Consider the following 20,037-nt stretch of genomic DNA (forward strand, 5'->3'; position numbering starts at 1 on the left):
GAAAGAGGGCATTTTCTTGCTTAACCATTTTGTGCCTCTGCCTGCTTGTGTATTCCACCTCTGGGTCAGACTGACACTTGGGCTGTTGCTAGGTCACCCTAGACAGTGACACAAAGGGAACTGGGTTGTAGCCTGCATATCCTGAAGAGTCTCCTGGGCAAGTGTGGGGAGGGAGGAGCTGACACCTGCACGTGAAAGGGCGGTGTCTGTCCTCACACAGTGCAGTCTCCAACCCCCTGTTGAGTGTCTGGGGCCAGTCCTGGGCAAAGTAGGATCTTGACAACTTCAAAGACAGAAAGGGGTATAAGTAGTGGACCCAAAACCCCAGATTTTTAGATTACTTCTGCATCAAGAGGAACCTCGGCCAAGGAGAAGAGCTGAAGAGCTGGTGGATGAGTACTGCCCCTTTGCCTGTTAGTGTGCTTTGCTGGGTTAGCCTGTAGTTGATGCTTTTGCCTGAGAGCGGACAAAGCCTGGACTCTAGAGACAGTGTCTCTAAGGGATTGGACCAAGCTTGCCCCTTGTTCTGAAGTCTCAGGGCCACCAAAGCACCAAAGACTTTCTCCACCAGTACCTGGACTCTCCTTCTGACACTCCTGCCCTGCCAAGTGATGCCTAATCCAGTCCCTGGGCCCTTGAAAGGAGAAGCTGGTGAAAAACCAAGAAGAACCAAGTGCACCAACTTCGGACGACCCCTAGACTAATGCCACTGCCGGATCGTGCGCCTCTGCCTGCAACTGAAGCTGTGCTCCCCACTGGAGTACGACGACCCCACAGGCCCGATACTGCTGCAGCCTCGCAAAGTCCACAACTCTTGTGAATTCAAAAATGCTGTGTCACCGACATCTGTGACACCCAACTCCGCCGTAGTGTCTGCAGCCTCATGGCGTGACCGTGAGGTCGCCGCACCACGTCGTGGCAGCCAGATATTGACCCTGCCGGAAGTGCGGGGACAAGACGCTTCACACTGATGCTGCCTCACCTCCATAGGTCCACAGCAAGGATCCAACACCTCACACAGATGCCTCAGCTTCTTTGTTCCGCAGCACTGGAACCGACGCCATGCCAGATCCAGTGACACCTCGATCCCATACTCGATCCACCGGCTTGTTTCCTCATTTTCACAAGGTACTGTACCTGGGGGTCCGTGTGACTTTGTGACCGGTGCCATTGACATCAGATTGTTGGGAGCTTCTCCATCACAATGCCCTACTGTCAAGCTTATGGCGGCATGCATTCTAGGGCCAGTCCCCACCCAGTAATGTCTGATTTTGCAGGTTGCTTTATGCGCCCGTCAAAAGATTAATCACTGCTGTGGGTAAAGACACATTTATTATGCCGCACATTGATGGTTGCAATGTTCTACAACATAATCATGTTGTACAAATGTTGTGCCAATGCTTGCTAGCAAAATCAGATTGTGCAATGTTTTATACCAATGCTTGTTTACAAAAGGCTCCCTGGCTAAAGACCTGTGTGTTATGCTTACAGGTTTCTTTCATACCACATTTCCCAGGTGCAGTGATTGACAGCTCTCTTGGGTGTGGCCCAAGCCTACTTAAGCAGCCCTGCCCTTGGGGAGCTGCTCACTATTCTTCCAGTTTCTGGAGGGGACGGATCTCTTCTCTGCAGCTTGTGTTTGGCCAGACGGTGCTGTGGGATTCCTTTGGCTGGTTTCTTCCAGCTGGTGATTTGTTACTCTTGCTTTGCAAGGACGGCTTCAGTCTGGGATTGTCCTCGGACTGCATTCGCACTTCATCCCAGCATCTCCAGTCCCAGCAGCCGGCTCCTGCTACGTCTTGGTTCCAGCGTGTTTTCTGAACTCTTTAGAAAGCATTCCCGCTGTCAGGCATAAATCACCTTATTTCATTTGTGGTGATTTCAGAGCGGGCCATGCTCTGCACGGTAAGCAGGTCCCTGAGGCGACAAACTTTTCTTTTCAATTTAACAAATGCATCAAAGTAGATAAATATAGCCTAAGCATTCTAACGTATTAGAAGTCCAGAGTTATTTTGTTGCAACTTATCTAATTATTCATATGGCGAATTCTGCTTAGTTTTAAAGTACAAGTTACTTATATTTTGTAACGATATATCTGGTAGACACATATTCTAGTTGCATATTTCTTACCTTAGAATTTCCCCCCAGGCGTCAGACTTGATCCGGATATTTTTTCTTCGAGCAATATCCTTGCGGGCCGGTAGGTCGCGTCAGTCGACTCCCCGGGTGTCATTGACATCGTAGTCACCGTGATGACGTCATGAGTAGTACATAGATGCCGCCTCAGCGCAGTGATGTCAGTTTCTTTTCACAACTTTCCACGCCAAAGCGCAGAGCCGTGAATAACACTGAAATTGGTGCACCGGAGCTAAGGCCCTGAATGGTTACGCCCTGTCCCTAGAAATCAGTTCGCAAGCGGGGAGGATGGGTGGGTCGGTAAGGAATCTGCAACTGGAATATGTCTCTACCAGATATATCATTACCGAAGGTAAGTAACTTGTACATCTGGTAAAGACTTCAAGTTGCAGATTCCTTACCTTAGAATAGATACCCAAGCAATGCCATCCTCGGAGGTGGGCTGCGAAGCAAGAACATACTGAAAGTCCTGCAGGACCGAACAACCAAAGTAGCCGTCCCTACGGACCTGACTGTCCAGCTAGTAATGTTTAGGAAATGTGTGCAGGGATGCCCATGTTGCTGCCTGGCGGATATCCAGGACAGGAACGCCGCATGCTAACGCTGTGGAAGCAGCAGTTGCTCTGGTTGAATGAGTGCACAAGCCTTCAGGGGGTTGCTTTTTTGCCAAAGCATAGCACAGCTTGATGCAAAGAAGTCCCATCATGAGATGGTATGTTTTGCACCACCTTATCCTTTCTTCCCACCTACATATATAACAAAGAGTTGATCGTCCACCCAGAAATCTTTAGTACAACTGAGATAGAATGCCAACGCTCTTTTTAGATCCAGGCAGTGGAGTCTATCCTCCTCATGAGAAGGATGTGGAGGTGCGTGAAACGTATTCAAAGTGATGGACTGGCCTACATGAAAAGGTGTAACGACTTTGGGAAGGAAGGAAGGAAGCTTTTGTCAGGAATCCCCAAGGTGCCTCCTGCGTTATCTGTCAGCATCCCCAGGGATTAGGGTTAAATCATATCTCTGTTCTTGGTTAAACCTTCATGTTTCTAAGTAAACATATTGTGCTGTGTTTCACAATTGGTTTTATCAATGCTTGTTTTACCAATACTTGTTTGCTAATGTGAGCAGGTGTAGACATGTGCTTCTAATTGGGTGTGGTGTAGACATGTGCTTCTAATTGGGTGTGGTGACTCATCCACATGTGGAAACTCAACTGCTTTCCTGATTGGCTATAAATAGCAAAGTGAAGCAGGCTTCCCTGCTTGGCTTTGTTTTGCTTCCTGATCTCAGCATCTGACTTGGCATTCCAGCCCCTGCTGTCATCCTCGTATTCAGGACTTTTGAGGCAATTATTTTCTTCGTTCCTGTACCAGATGACACCAGGCATTCCTCCAGCACTCCGGAAAAGACTGCAGCTAAGTGACTAGTATTCTCCAGTGAGTTTGTTCTTTGAGCGCTGCGCTTTTCTAGAACAGCTGGTTTTATTTCATACCTTGTATTTTGGCACAGTGCTTATCTTGAAGAGACAAATGCATTTCTGAACATTCTACATTATTATTGTAGTTACTTTCCTAAATGTGCTTCAGGAAATCTGCTTGAGCTCAAGTACTACAAAAACTGACAGTGCAATTTTAAAAGTGCATTTACGTGACTTTTCTCTCTCTAATAGCATAACACTTAGATTTCAATTGTGTCATTCATGCCTGTGTTTCATGTTTGAGGAATTTGCTTTTTGAAGGGTTTTTCACACACACAGTGAAACCAAACAAAAGTATGCCACCCTAAGTGTTTAAACCCAGAATGGACATTTGTATTTCTTGGATTGTTTTTGTTCCTTTTCGTTTAACCCTATGCATGCAGGAAAGTGATGTGATATAATGAATGCCCTTGTTTGTCTTTCTTGTGCATGATAAGTAGAACCACAGTTCTAATTGTAGTGTGTAACAGTGAATCTCTGTGAAGCCAGCCCTGGTGTTGCAGTACTTATTGTTATGGTACTCAGTTTGGGTTTTTGGTAGTGCAGTGTTAGTAATTGTGCCAACAGTTATTATTATCCAAGAAAAGTGGAGGGGCATCCCAGTGTTCATCTACCGCCCCCGTGCCCATATCAGAAAGAGAGATTCAGTTTCAAGGCAGTTGAGTGCACTAACTCTACTATTACTCTGTCAACAAAGACCTGCCCCCCCAAGATACAGGATGCCTGGCTGGACCGGCAAGACGTGGCAGGGTTTTATCTCTTTCTCTTTCACTCCCCCTTTCCCTTTAGGACAACTGCTGGGGTTTCTGTGTCCACCAGGAAGTGCTGAGAGGTGTTCCAGGAGGTCGGGGGGCATACCATCGCCTCTGCAGACATCCTGCTTTTCAGGTGAGTGGCACCGTCTCGACAGCCTTAGTGCGTAACACCACTTTGTCAGGGTGCATAGGCAAAAATGGGGACTTAGAAGATAGAGCCTGAACCGGAATCACTCTGTGAGCAGAAGTGATGGCAACAAGAAAAACAATTTTGAAAGTAAGGAGCCATAAGGGACAGTTGTGCATCAGCTCAAAGGGACTACACATTAAATAAGGACAAGATTGAGGTCCCACTGAGGCATGATAAACAGAGTGGGAAGAAACAAATGGGTGGGGCCCTTAAAGAATCTACTAACTATGGGGGACTTAAAGAGTGAAGGCTGATCAGGCAACCTAAGAAAGGCTGAGATAGCCGATAAATAGCCCTTAAGGGTGACCAAAGCAGAGCCCTGCTGGGCCAAAGAAAGAGTGAACAAAAGAACCTCAGAAAGAGGGGAGCAATAGATTTGCTGGTACACCATGCCACAAATTCATGCCAACAACAGGCGTATGCCATTTTGGTGGCTGCCAAGATTACATCACAGACTTTAGGTGCAAGGTCAAAAGCCGTCAACTGCTGCCGCTCAATCTCCACGCATGAAGGCGGAGATTGGACAGGTTCGGATGGAGAACCGTCCCCTGCTCCTGCAACAGAAGATCCTCCCGAAGGGGCAGTATGAGTGGAGGATCGGTGGCCATGCTCAATAGCTCTGGATACCATGCGCTCTGTGCCCAGTCCAGAGCCCCAAAGATTACTTTGGCCCGCTCGTTCTTGATCTTCTTGAGAGTTCTGGACAGAAGTGGTATAGGCGGAATGGAGGCCGGGGTTCCACTCGAGACAAAAAGCGTCTCCGAACGACTGCCACCTTGGAAACTCCAATGCGCAAAACAGCTGACATTGCACGTTCTCTGCAGAGGCGAAAAGATCTAACCAAGGCTCTCCCCACTGCTGAAAGAGACTTTATGCCACCTATGGATGGAGACGTTATTCGTGATCGGCTATACGTTGACAGCTGATTTTGTCTGCTCTGGCATTCAGAGAGCCCACCAGATGCTGAACCACCAGGGTGATGTCCTGATGTGCCAGCCATGTCCAGAGGCGTAGCGCCTCCTGGCAAAGGGTCCAGGACTCTACTCCGCCCTGCTTGTTGTAGTACCACATGGCAGTAGTGTTGTCTGTGAACACTTGCACTACTTTCCCTTTGAGAGAGGGAAGAAATGCTTTTAACACAAGCCTGATCGCCCGGAGCTCCAGAAGATTGATATGGAGCCAAGACTCCGCCGGAGGCCAGAGGGCTCTGACCTCCACCTCTCCCATGTGTCCGTCCCATCCCAGAAGTGACACATCCGTCACTATAGATAGATCTTGTTGGGAAAGTGAGAGGGATCTGCTGTTGACCCAATGCCTATTTGAAAGCCACCACTGCAGGTCTTTCACAGCCCCCTCCGAGATCCAGACCACATTGGAGAGATTTCCCTGCTGCTGTGCCCACTGGAACTTCAAGTCCCACTGCAGAGCCCGCATATGTCATCTGCCATGTGTCATTAGCAGGATGCAGGAGGCCATGAGGCCCAGCAGCCTCAGAGTCAGTTTCACCAAAACCCAAGATAGAGGCTGAAAGATCGGAATCATAGCCTAAATATCCTGGACTCACTTTTCGGGAGGATAGGCCCGAAACTGCACTGTGTCCAGAACAGATCCATTGAAAGGGAGCATCTGAGAGGGAGTCAGGTGTGACTACGGCACATTTATAGTGAAACCCAGCGTGTGCAGGATGTTTGCCGTAGTCTGACGGCAGGAGATGCCTTTCTGGGGTGAGTCCCCCTTTAACAGCCAGTCATCGAGGTAGGGGAAGACTGAAACCCCCAACCTGCACAGATGAGCTGCAACCACCGCCACCACTTTTGTGAACACCAGAGGGGCGCATGTTAGACCGAAGGGGAGAATGGTAAATTGAAAGTACTCATGACCTACCACGAATCGTAGGTAACATCTGTGGGCAGGCAGGATCAGAATATGGAAATAAGCATCCAGCAAGTCCAACGTTACCATCTAATCTTCTGGGTTCTAGGCAGATAGGACCTGAGCCAGGGTAAGCAATTTGAATTTCTCCTTCTTGAGGAAGAGATTGAGGGCCCAAAGGTCTAGAATAGGACGTAAGCCCTTGCCTTTTTTGGGCACCAGAAAGTAGCGGTAATAACAACCATGACCTATTTTTGGTGCAGGGACCCTCTCTATGGCTTTCTTGGCCAAGAGAGCCATGACTTCCTGGCAGAAAAGTGCCAAATTATCCTCTGGTATGCGGCTGAATGATGGTGGCATGGCTGGTGGGGCAGATTCGAAGCAGAGGAGTAGCCCCTTCGAACGATCTGCAAAACCCACCTGTCCGTAGTGATGGATTCCCAGTGGGGCAGGTGATGGCGAATCCTGCCACCAACTAGACCAGAGTGAGGGGATGGACTAGGAGGGTTTGGAGGCAGCAGCAGGGGCAGAAGTAGACTGGAAAGACCTCTGGTTCCCTGTCCCATGACCACGTGGGATTCAGCATCCCTGCCCATTCAGCAGCTGAACAGCATGGGTGGCACTGTGGCTGGGAAAGACACACAACAGGGAGCCCCTTCCGTGGCCACAAAAGGGGCAAAAGGTGGACTGTTGGGGATGAGGGCCAGTAGAAAGGCTGAGGGACCAAGCCGTATCCTGGCAGTCCTTGAACCTCTCCAGCGCTGAGTCCGCCTTGTCTCCAAAGAGACGGGAGCCATCAAAGGGCATGTCCATAAGAGTCTCTTGGACATCCCCTAAGAAACCAGATGTAGTTAACAAGATGTGGCGCCTCAAAGCCACCGTTGTAGCAACCGGTCTACCCAGAGAGTCGGTCGTGTCCAGCCCACATAGGATAGTAACCTTTGCAGCGTCTCTCCCATCGGTGACAGCTTGGAAGATGATAGCACGGGACTCCTCCAGTATCTGCGGCAGAACTTGCGTGGCCGTATCCCACAGAGAGTGAGTATAACGGCCCAAAAGGCATATGGTGTTCACTGAGCACAGCATGAGAATTTAGGAAGAAAACATATTTTTCCCAAATTGTTCCAGCCTTTTTGATTCTCGATCCAGAGGTGCAGAAGGGAATGCGCCCAAGGATGCATGGATGACAAGGCCCTCAGGCGTGCGGTGTTGGGACAGGAATTTAGGGTCATTCGTCAGGCCGATGGTGGTGTGCGATTGTCCTGTTCACAGGAGCCCCTGTGTTGGGTCTGGACCAAGTACCCAAAAGGACATCGGCCAGGTCTTCATTGAGTGGAAAAAGAGGCTCAGATGTGGAAGCCCCAGGTTGAAGCACCTTTGTCAGGAGAATAGACCTGACCTGAACAGGAGGCAGCTCAAGGCCGAGGACCTCAGCTGCCCAACTGACCACTATGGAATAAGTTGCTCCCTCCGCCATAGCCACAGTAGGAGGAGACATCATGGCAGCGTCTGGAGAGGTATTCTAGACCACTGGCCTCGCCCAACTCCTGTGCCCAGTACAAGTTAGGGTCATCCTGGTATTCATAAGGATCCATAAGAATAAGTGTCAGAATCCAACCTGGGGTGAATAGGCTCCATTGAAGAAGGAGACAGCGTTGGCCAATGCTGGTCCAACTCCGAGTCGTCAGTGATGGGGTCGACATCGATGGTGGGCACCACTGACGTCAGGAGCATCAACAATCGAACCCGTGCCGGGAAAGGTCTCAATCGTGAGACTGGTGCCAGTGTAGGTCCGACAGTGGATCCGGAGGGGACTTCCGTGGCTGTAGCTCCCGGCGCAGAACCCAAAGTCCCCCCAACCAAACCCCTTGGGCCCGAAGGTGCCGTAGCGGGATCAGACTGCCCAAAAATGAGGCGCATGGCCGCATAAAATTCCTTAAGTTGGGCAGGGCTCGCCCCAGCTACCAGAAACTCAGGGAGGCATGGAGCGGACCCAAAAGCAGGCTCCAAAGACGGAGGCCTTAAGCGTCGATGCTCCTCCCGCATCGCCTCAACCGAGCAACAAGGTGAAGTTGAAGGATGACGGGATTTATTTGACTTCTTCTTGCCTTGACCCGAAGACTTCGAAGAAGATGAGTGGTGTGGCTTCATGAACTGTCTTGAGTCCTTACCCTCCAGAGAGACTGGGACCTATGCGGAGTTGAGTGCTGGGCCCCCATAAGCTTGAGCATGGCCTGGCATTCGGAGCACAACTTCGGGTAATGGTCACGCTCCAGGCACCACAAATGGACCCGATGCGGATCCGTCACTGACATAATGTGGGGACACTCCTCACACAGTTTGAAGCCAGTCTTTGGGGCCATCCCTCGACGCACCAAAAACCTCACAAAAGGTCGGCAAGAGTCAGTCAAACATTGACCAAGGGCAGCTCTCTCTGGATCAGCGCGTGGCGCAGAAAGAAAAGAACTGACATCACTGTGCTGAGGCGGCGTCTATGTACTACTCTCGACATCATCACAGCGACTACGTCGCCCGCAGAGTCGACTGACGCCACCTACCAACCCGCAAGGGTATTAATAGAAAAAAAAATCTCCGGATAAAGTTTGACACCTGGGGGAAAATTCTAAGGTAAGGAATCTGCAACTAGAAGTCTCTATCAGATACAGCTGAGTACCAAGGAGGGAGCCTGATCTCTTGTTTTACATTGTGCTCATTAGAATACCTTAATCATTAATCAAATTTCTTGAGGAGAACAAAGTCCCAAGATTCATTTAAGAGCTATTGTGAATTATTTGCTCAAAAGACAACCCATATTTCAGAATTGGTCATGAGATAGATCATGCCCGAATGTGTGAACACGCAGCCCTGATATACAAGTAAACAGTTATTGTTTGCATGCTTAACTAAGTTTTCTTTTAGGTCTCCTTCCCCGGCGTTCTCTTTCTAAATCCCTACCCCTCGCCTGGCCTCTCTAATGTTCAGTGATGTAAAAGCAGTCTGACTTGGAGCTGCCTGGAGATAGGCCCATAGTCTCATCGTGCGGACCCTGAGGATGTTTTTTGGCAACTGTTACAGATATCACCAAATTTAAGGCATATGGGTTTCTAAACGCTATATTGAAGTTTAATCTTTACAAAATCATAACTTTGCTTGTGTTTGTTGTATTTTTGTCATTTAGGTCCTGTTTTAATGTGATAAATATTAGCTATTTGTCTAACCTGGTGTTGAGTCTTTTTGTGGTGTTTTCACTATATTACTGTGTGTGATTGTACAAATACTTTACACATTGCCTCTGAGATAAGCCTGGTTGCTTGTGCCAAGCTACCAATGGGGGGAGCAGGGGTTATCTTAGGTGTGCATCTCCCTTTTCCTGAGGAGACTGAGGGTCCCTGCTTCGACAGAGTGCATACTGACTGCCAACCACAGACCCCACTTCTAACAGTGTAAAACGTATTAAGTAATATGTACTGAGCCAAATCGTAGCTCTGATCCTAATTACTGAAGCACCTAATTAGTGCAAAAATAGTTTCCACTATTTTCTCTCCATTGCAAATGATGCCTAGTATGGCCCAGCGTTGCGCTATGATCCAAATTGCTCCACACACCTGTTAATGTCTGTGTGCTATTCTCATCCTGGTCTCATATGCAAAGTTCAGAATCATCTGTTGATGTAATAAAGCCCAAACAATAAGAATGCCCATGGAATGTTATGAAACCCATAACTAAATTCTGCAGCGACACTGGCTACACTATGTTTGTGGAAACAAATTATCACTAAGTTAGGGCAGCAGAAAAGGGTGTCCAACGTTTTGCAAGATTCCACTAAGACGTCTCGTGAAAGGAACATTTCTGAATTCTTCCAAGTACTTGCTTGAAGGGCTCATGAAAATCATTTAAAAAATAAACGTTCCAAACATCGTTTTAATTGATTTGTATTTATCAAGAGGAGGCAAGTATATTTTTGTAATGTTGAAGGAAAGGAAACCTTCGCTTTAGGTCTCGACCTATAGACAAACCTTAGCTGCTGGTTGTCAAAGTACTATTGTCTACAATACAATATGCATAGAGTGAGATTTAGGTCATCCCTTTGCTCATGACTGGATACTCTCTTGTTCAATTCAGTTCGTTGGTTTTGCTTTCTGTTCTTGTATCTGTCCTACCACTGAGCAATCCTGCATTACCGCTTCTGACTGGTGGACTTGTATCATTTCACTGCAGATGTGAAGGAATACTTATTTATTTTGCATTGCTTTACTCATTGTATTTCCAAGCTCGATGTCTGCTATATTTTTTATATATTAACTGTTTATGGTTTTAATTTTTGCAAAGGGATAGCAGCTGCACATTCATAGTGGACCCCTGCTTATTGTGCTGTCACTTTTTCCCCATCTTTCATCCGCAGAAGCTTTCTGTTTTTTTGTTGTTTCTTCCTTTTATTTTAATTATTTTTTGCCGTAGATCCAATTTTCCATACTACTCCAGGCCACTCGCTTTTGCTGCACCTTTCCTTCCACCATCATCTTCTTCCCCACCTACAGCACTTCCTTTTTTTGGCTTCCTTTTTTACAATTATTTTTTGTGAGTGCATACTCTATTTTTTTAATTTACCCTTCCAATATGGCCGTCTGCTATCTTCGATTGGCTAATGAAGATTACACTAAGAAAAAATCACAAATGGCCACCATATACGCATATATATGAATAGCAACCATCTTGAAATGCTTTTTTAAAAGGATTAAACACATTCATAGATGTTTGCCACATATGCCTGCACATACATAGTAGCCATTTTGGAATTCTTTTATTTTCCTTTAAAATGTATTCCTTGGTGGATGGTATGTAGGCACATACATATGTGGTGGCTATCCATTGTATATTTGTTTACTTCATTCTTAATTGTTTCTAAAACTTTGTTTTCTTGTTTTTTCAAGTTAAATCTCAAAAGTTCCATTTAAATTTCAAGCAAGCAATGCTCATTTTCAACCAGTTGCTTTTTTCTTAATTTACTGTTCTACGGTTGCATCTTGGAACAGTAAAAAAAGTACATACTGGCAAAACCAATAGATTTCTTGAGTTCTTGGGTGAGAATTATTAGGTCTGGCAATATTTGTTAATACTAAACAGGCTGCGGCTACCTCAACCTCAGTTGTAATCTTGGAGGCCTGTTTTGTAAGATCTCAAATTCAGTTGTGTAACCTACACTCTTGCCAGAAATCTTCCGGTGTCTTGAATACATTAGGTCAATATTCTGAATGGAAGGCTGCTATGGCAATCTTTGGAGAGTGAAAATGATAGCAAATTACACCAGTTTTAAATGAGTCCTGATGTTTGCTGCTGGCCTGCACGGCAGAATTGAAGGTAATTTGCTTGGTCCAGTGGGAGTGCTGGTGGCAGCAACCATTTTATCTAATAATGCCCGCCTACTGCCTCTGCCTAGTGTTGGTTCCTGAATCCCACTCAGCCTTTCAGTCTGCAAACTTCTAGATTCAAAAAGGGAATAGTAGGAGGGTGCAGATCGAGAGCAAACTATGGAATTCACTCCTTCAGGTTCTGTGCACAGAACAGCCCCATCTTAGTTGCAGAGAGCTCCCAAAGACTGTACTATTTCTAAGAGCTTTCAGACAGAGTGAGCTGCAGCCTCCTTTATGACTTGCTCATATGTTTGTATAGTGTGACTGTGAGATCTGCAACCTGAAGCAGCAACTTGTCTGCTTGTGTGTGGACTGTTTACATATAATCGGCATAATAGCCCAAAATGCTTACTCTAGGCATTTGCTGAGCTTTAAAAAAGATTATTGCTTGAGGGTGTACCTCGATTAAAAAATATATATCTGGTTCACTGTCAAGTTTTGTGCTTCACTTTAAGTGTGGATTGTTGAAAGCAAGTGACTGCTGGGACTATCCTCAATGGCCTACCTAGAGGCAGGAATGAGAGTTGTCCCTTGTATAAAATATAACTACTCTAGTAGGCCCCATTTTTAAGACTGTGCCCATAAATGTTCGAACTACCAATGAGGCAGTCACATACCTCACATGTGATATTTAAATATATGTTGTGGCATGGTCCATTACCATCAAATCAAACTGACATTCGGCCGGCTCCACAATTAGCTAAATTTTTAATAGGTATGCATAAGGTGGTAAAAGAAAAAGGAGGAACCTCAAACCCACAAGTTGCTACACAGTGTATTTACTCTCAGGGAAAGAAGACAATAAGTTACATGGTTCCATAAGCCAATATGAACCTTGGATAAAACAAGTATGGATGAAATATGACAATTAGGACATAGACTGTGGGATAGTTGTAACCGACAAATACTGGGAAAGAATGCTGGAATATATCCACAAGGTCTCTAGGCACATCCAATTTAAACATATCCAGTTCAGTTACATAAACAGAAACTACCAAGACACTCAACAAAATACACAAACAGACAGCCCTACAATGCCCCAGATGTGCACATAATTAACTTTTACATAGGTTATGAGAATGACCCATATTTAACAATTTCTAGAGAAGAATTACCACATTACTAGAGGTAACACTAGATCACACTAATCTACATACACCAGCAGAATGCTTATGGGATCTATTTAAACACCCCAAACCAAACAAATGGGAATAGATTTTTGCACGTGGCATTGATGCTGCATAAAAGAGCTATAGCCATGTCATGGTCGATCAGCAACATCCTCGCCCATTCAGAGATGTTAAAGTGGGCCACCATTGAAAGCATTGTATTACACGGGGAGAAAATTGAGATGAACTTCTCTCTGTATTTGGGGACGTAATACATGATGCAACAAATATACACCTTGACTGCCCATCCAGACATTATGCTAACAGTACATTTGAACATACCTAATGCCAAGTGCAAATAAGTATATAGACCCAATCAAATGGAAATAGCAGGCATAATCCTAGCCTAAAACCAGTTAACATTTTGTTTACGCCCGTGTAATTTCACATCATTTCCAGCATTTCACATTAAGTTTGTTACATGAAATGCCCAGGATTACGTCATTGTGCCACATCACATAATTATGGTTTTGTTCAGAAAACAATTCAATTGGGAAGCATGGGATCAATGCGAATGAACAGAAGGCGAATAGATGTTGAATTCACATGCGATTTTGCACTATTTCTTTAGCGCTCAACACATTCTTTTGCCCAAAATGGATACATGGATGCATTGCGCACTAAAGAATAGTGAAAAACGCCAGGCAGGCAATTTGGGTAATAATGTGTTGTTTTATGTAATTGTTTTGGGCATGTCATGTAATTTCCACAAAAGAAATAATGCAAAATTCGCTCAGGTCTATCATAGAGTAACCTTGCAGGGTATTCTAGAGGCTATAAAAATAGAACGTTAGTAAACCTCCCTTTGAAATGCACTCCTGTAGAACCCAAACGGTGTTAAGCCCTACCCCCACCACACCCTCCACAAACACACACCTGACACATTCAAACAACTATAGAATTTCCAACCTGAGTTTGCAACCAGAAAATAGTGCAGACAAGCTTTATTTGTGGGAGAGAAATAAATATTATACCTATCTATGATAAACAGAAATGCAATGTTTAAATGAAATATTGTCATGTATTTACATCAGACGCTTAAAAACTAATAACAATTGTTTTAAAGAAGCATCCATCTCCCAGGGTTTACAAGCGGTGATTTATCTAATATATACAAATATGTTCCCGTCCCACGTGTCACTGCAGTTCTTTGAAACCGCAGCCCAATCAATCATACCAAGAAGTGATGTATTGTTATAAGGAACATGTTTTATGTTGTTGTAGGATTTTTTCATACCAACTGTTTATATGATCCATCTACACAGGATTGTTAAACGAAAAGCAGTAATGTTTTTTGATAAATATGAGATTATTTCAAAACCCATCTACTGCCTTTTCCAGAAATTTAGATCAATTTCGACTATTTACCCTGATAAAGGGACTAAAATTCCCAGAAATGCATTGGTATAACGTTGACATAATACCCCGAGTTCTCGGGGTCACAAGACATTGTGGTGCCCATTAAAAGGGTATCGGGTATCATATATCACTACGTGGCAAATGGCATCTGTCAGTCTGAAAATCAATCAAGAAAGCAAACAGTTTTGTAAAAGGGAGTGGAAAAGAATAAGTATGCAGTATGCGGATTTCATACATTTGACATTTGTGATTAGTGCGTGTAAGGCTTAAATAAAAAGGAAAATGGGGATTGATGTTATTAGTGACACTGAGGTGATAGTGGATATGATTAATAAACATGATTTTGATTATGAATACTGGTTATACTGAAGGAGAAGAAGGAACTTTTTTTATTTTTTTAAGTTGATGCTTGAATTTAGCTGTGTAAACTTGGAGAGATCAGAGATTGTGGGCAATTGGCAGAGAGGCGATGGCAGGACTATGCAATAAGCATCCTCTAATCTCTACCGTTCAAAAGTAAGAAACACAAAAAGAAAAAGAAAAGACATCACGGATAAAATAAAAGAAAGCAAAAAAGAACACCTAACTTATTATAATCAGAGCCCACTCCTCTCAAAGTCACTATATATGGCTATTCTCAAAATTATTGTAATAAATAAGTACGTATTAGCAGAATAGTATCGATACATGTTCAGTCAGGCGCCAGCATTAAGACATTTCTGTGAACCAGGTAGGGATTAAACAGACTTAAAAATGCTCTAGGCAAAATGCCTACCAAATTGGAATGCTAGCAATGTATCAACATTACCTTAAAGAAAAAAAAAGAACAGTGACATAAGCTAATTTGGCAAAGAGAAAAGTAAATTGTACTGACCTGCTACTATGTCAGTGAATGCCACTGTCCCCTCCACTTGACGAGCAACTCTTTGCACAGTGAAATTGTAAACACCACCAGGAGTCAGCCCCGTCACTTCGTATACCGTCAATGATGGCAAACCATTATCTTCTTTTACGTACGTGCCGTTGGAAAGGTAGATTTTATAATGTGTAAAGCTGCCTGAAGCTGGATTCCACGTTAATGTAGCCGAGGTAGTATTTTTAAATACTACACTTAGGCCACAAATCCCAGGAGGCTCTAGAAAAAGTAAAAGAATGTGCATAAAGTACATCAACTTCACATCCATGTTGCATGCATCTGGGATAATATTACATGAAGTTGTACCTAGAACTAACTTGGTGCAAAGTATCCCCTAACACAAATTTTGCACTGCTCATTTGTGCTCTGTGGCAAAGTGCATTTGCACGGGGCTAAGCCACAGTAAAGAAAAGTAACTTTCCTCAGCCACTTTCACCTTTCATGCTGTATTAAACTGAATTATTCCACTCGACCATGAAAAATACTCAAATCCTTATAAGGATACACAGTATGGCAGATTGCATGACGTCTGTTACAGTACTGATTATCAGCAAGATAAATTGTAATTCAATATGAGTGGCAAATGCCTCGAACTTTGTAAGAACCTCACGGAGAAGTGCTAAGAGACAGGTTACGCTTTCATAATTGTTGGAACTCGGATAATAATTCTTTAATGGTTTTATGTCTTTCCAACCTTTTCAGAACATGGACCCTGGCTGACCAAACAATGAAAAAATATCACAAGGCATTTGATGGAATAATAAATAGGCTATGCCAGAAAACGATATAAGGCGAATCTGGACAATGTTGGTAGAAACAGAATACAAAAGATCCACACTTATAAAAGTTAGTATCAAGTTCTTAAAGAGATGGGGTGAATGAAGGAAGACATTCTTACAAGCCAAAGCCTAGCTTTGAGTCTTCGAGCAACCGATGGAGGCCTGTGTTTTTAATCCAGATCATTATTTGTTTATATTTTTGTGTAATAATTTAATTTTGAATTGGATGTTTCGTAAAACATGCCCTCTGAAGATTTTATTATCTCTTCTAATCAAGAGTATCCCTCAAGGGAGGAAATCACTAACTCTGGTGCTCAGGAGAAAGAGGTCAATAAGGTGAACAGACATGACGCCTTTTGCAGCTTTCAATTAATGCCTGTGTTTCAGCCTGGCACATTCATTGATTGAACTCCAGAGGCTCATGCTAGAAGTTATTTCTCCTTTTTGGAGAGGTATCATTTATAACTAAGTGGGCTTACAACCCACCCACAGCATAACATTAGTTGTTTTCGTTGTCACTCTCATTTGCAGCCTTTCAATTGTTTAACTCATGTAGGCTTCCCTTCCTTTCTTGTGTTAGCTCCTTCGTAGACCGGGGAGCTAGTACGTGTTCTTCCTCATCTTTGTTTTTTCTTGTCTTATAGCACTAGCTTTTTTAATTTTCTAAGCGTTTTTGTATTATTTCTGGACATGCAATGTGCTTTCCCACTTTTAACACAGACATACGGCTTCTTACTTACGTGTTTATGTTGCTTTCACCCATATCTCTATTGACACTTTAGTTACTTACACCCACAACTGTACCACCAGACACCACTCTACTCTACACTATTCTACTTCGTGGCACTCACCACCGCTCTAAGCCATTGTACTCTATGCCACCCTACTCTACACTACTCTACTCTATGCCACTCCACCCTACACCACTCTACTCTGCATCACTCTATTCTGCACCACTCTACCCTATGCCACTCTACTGTACATCACTCCACTCTATTTCATTCCACTCCACATAGTTTGACTGAACATCACTCTACTCTATGACATTCTTATTAGAAATGGGGTCTTTGGTTGGCAGTCAGGTTGCCCCCTGTCCAAGCAATGACCCTCACTCTAGTCAGGGTAAAAGAGAATCACCCTCAGCTAACCCCTGCTTATACCCTTGGTAGCTTGGCAGGAGCAGTAGGCTTAACTTCAAAGTGCTAGTTGTAAAGTATTTGTACCAACACACACAGTAACTGAATGAAATCAACTACCAAATGACACAACACAAGTTTAGAAAAATAGAAAATATTTATCTAAACAAAACAAGACCAAAACGACAAAAAATCCATAGTACACAAGCCAAGTTCTGAATTAAAAAGCAAAAAGAGTCTTCATGTAGTTTTAAACACACACTAACACTGTTAGCCTGGAAATGTACCTTGGGTGCGTCAAAAATAACCCTGCACGAGCGAGTGTGCATCAAAAAGGCTTGCGATGCGTCAATTTCACTCACGAGCGAGACCTTGCGTCATTTCTCCTTTTGTCAGATCGGGCGCGTCATTTCTTCTCTCCGCAGGAGGGTGATACTTCGATCCGGTAAGCACTCTTGGGTCCTGGCAGGCCTTGCGAGGTTTTTACACGCCCAGCATTGTTTGCGTCAGAAATCCAGCCACACGATGATCCGAAAACACCGCAGCGCTGGTTGCGATCTCCCAGCCTCCATCAGTGATGCTGTGCTTCGTCTCTCCAGCTCCGTGCATCGATTTTTCAGTCGCATTGCAGGCAACCGTCGATTTTCAGGCGCGAAGCCCGCGGCGCGACGATTTTTCAGCCACAGATCGGAATCACGTCAATCTTTTCTGCGCACGGCGTTCTGTGCATGGATTTCTTCCTCTTAGGCTGCCAGCTTTTCCTTTCAGGGTCCCAGGAACTGGATGGGCACCACAGGGCAGAGTAGGAGTCTCTCCAGAGACTCTGAGTGCTGGCAGAGAGAAGACATTTTGGTCCCTGAGACTTCAAACAACAGGAGGCAAGCTCTAAATCAAGCCTTTGGAGATCTTCACATGCAGGAAGGCACACAAAGTCCAGTCTTTGCCCTCTTACTCTGGCAGAAGCAGCAACTGCAAGATAGCTCCACAAAGCACAGTCACAGGCAGGGCAGCTCTTCTTCCTCAGCTCTTCTCCAGGCAGAGGTTCCTCTTGGTTTCCAGAAGTGTTCTAAAGTCTGTGATTTTGGGTGCCCTTCTTATACCCAATTTTTCTACTTCAAATCAAAGCATCTCCTGAATGTGAAATCCTGCCTTGGCCAGGCCAGGCCTCAGACATTCACCAGGGGGTTGGAGACTGCATTGTGTGAGGGCAGGCACAGCCCTTTCAGGTGTGAGTGACCACTCCTCCCCTTCCTCCTAGCACAGATGGCTCATCAGGAAATGCAGACTACACCCCAGCTCCCTTTGTGTCACAGTCTAGTGTGAGGTGCAACCAGCCCAACTGTCAAACTGACCCAGACAAGGAATCCACAAACAGGCAGAGTCACAGAAATGGTATAAGCAAGCAAATGCTCACTTTCTAAAAGTGGCATTTTCAAACACACAATTCTTAAAATCAACTTTTCTAAAAGATGTATTTTTAAATTGTGAGCTCGGAGACCCCAAACTCCAAATGTCCATCCACTCCCAAAGAGAATCTACACTTTAATCTGATTTAAAGGTAGCCCCATGTTAACCTATGAGAGGGACAGGCCTTGCAACAGTGAAAAACATATTTAGTAATATTTCACTGTTAGGACATATGAAACACACTACAATATGTCCTACCTAACCATACAATGCACCCTGCCCTTTGGGCTATCTAGGGCCTACCTTAGGGGTGCCTTACATGTAAGAAAAGGGAAGGTTTAGGCCTGGCAAGTGGGTACACTTGCCAAGTCGAATTTACAGTTAAAACTTCACACACAGACACTGCAATGGCAGGTCTGAGACATGATTACAGAGCTACTCATGTGGGTGGCACAACCAGTGCTGCAGGCCCACTAGTAGTATTTGATTTACAGGCCCTGGCACTTCTAGTGCAATTTACTAGGGACTTACTAGTAAATCAAATATGCCAATCATGGATAAACCAATCAACAATACAATTTACACAGACAGCATACGCACTTTAGCACTGGTTAGCAGAGGTAAAGTGCTCAGAGTTCAAAAGCCAACAGCAATAGGTCAGAAAAAATAGGAGGCAAAAAGATTGGGGATGACCCTGCAAAAGGGCAAAAGTCCAACATTCTGCTCTGCTCTATACCACTCCACTCTACACCACTCTACTCCACTCCACCCATCCCCATTCTATGCCACTTTGCTCTACACCATCCCTCTCAACAGCACTCTACACCACACCACTCTAGTCTATGTCAGTCCATTCCATTCTACGCCATTCTACTTCACTCCACTATAGGTCACTATATTCTTCACCACTCCACTCCTCACAATGCCAGTTTACAACACTCTATGCCACTTCATTTGATGCCACTCTTAGCCACTCTATTTCACTCTATGCTATTCTCCTCTCCTCTATGTCCCTCCACACCACTATACACTACTTCAGTCTAATTCAGGGCACTCTGCTCTATGTCACTGCACTGCACTCGACAACACTACACTCCATGTCACACCGCTTTACTCTATGTCAATCCACTCCACACAATGGCACTCTACAACACACTATGTTACTCCACTCTACGCCACTCCATTTCACTTGATACCACGCTACTCTATGCTACTCTATGCCACTCCACACAATGCCACTCTAAGCTACTCTATGCCCCTCTACTCTATCAACACTCCACTCTATGCCACTCTACTTTACTCTAATCCACTTTGTGCCATTCCACTCTGTCTGTCACTCTACTCCACAACACTCTACTCCATCCCACTCTTTGCCACCCCACTCTATGGCATTCTACTACACACCACTCTAATGTTTGCCTTTCTACTCT

At 44.7% G+C, this 20,037-nt stretch overlaps 1 protein-coding gene across 1 annotated transcript in view; it reads right to left on the bottom strand.

Annotated features, from left to right (window-relative positions):
- Positions 1–20,037, bottom strand: part of PTPRQ (protein tyrosine phosphatase receptor type Q) — a 1,423,303-nt gene that overhangs the window by 1,034,227 nt on the left and 369,039 nt on the right. Inside the window, exon 14 of the mRNA XM_069227528.1 lies at positions 15,244–15,504. Within this exon, the coding sequence (XP_069083629.1) occupies positions 15,244–15,504 (261 nt within the window). The remainder of the gene's footprint in view (positions 1–15,243; positions 15,505–20,037) is intronic.

The sequence above is a fragment of the Pleurodeles waltl genome, chromosome 4_1, assembly GCF_031143425.1.
Source record: "Pleurodeles waltl isolate 20211129_DDA chromosome 4_1, aPleWal1.hap1.20221129, whole genome shotgun sequence".
In the NCBI taxonomy this organism is placed as follows: domain Eukaryota; kingdom Metazoa; phylum Chordata; class Amphibia; order Caudata; family Salamandridae; genus Pleurodeles; species Pleurodeles waltl.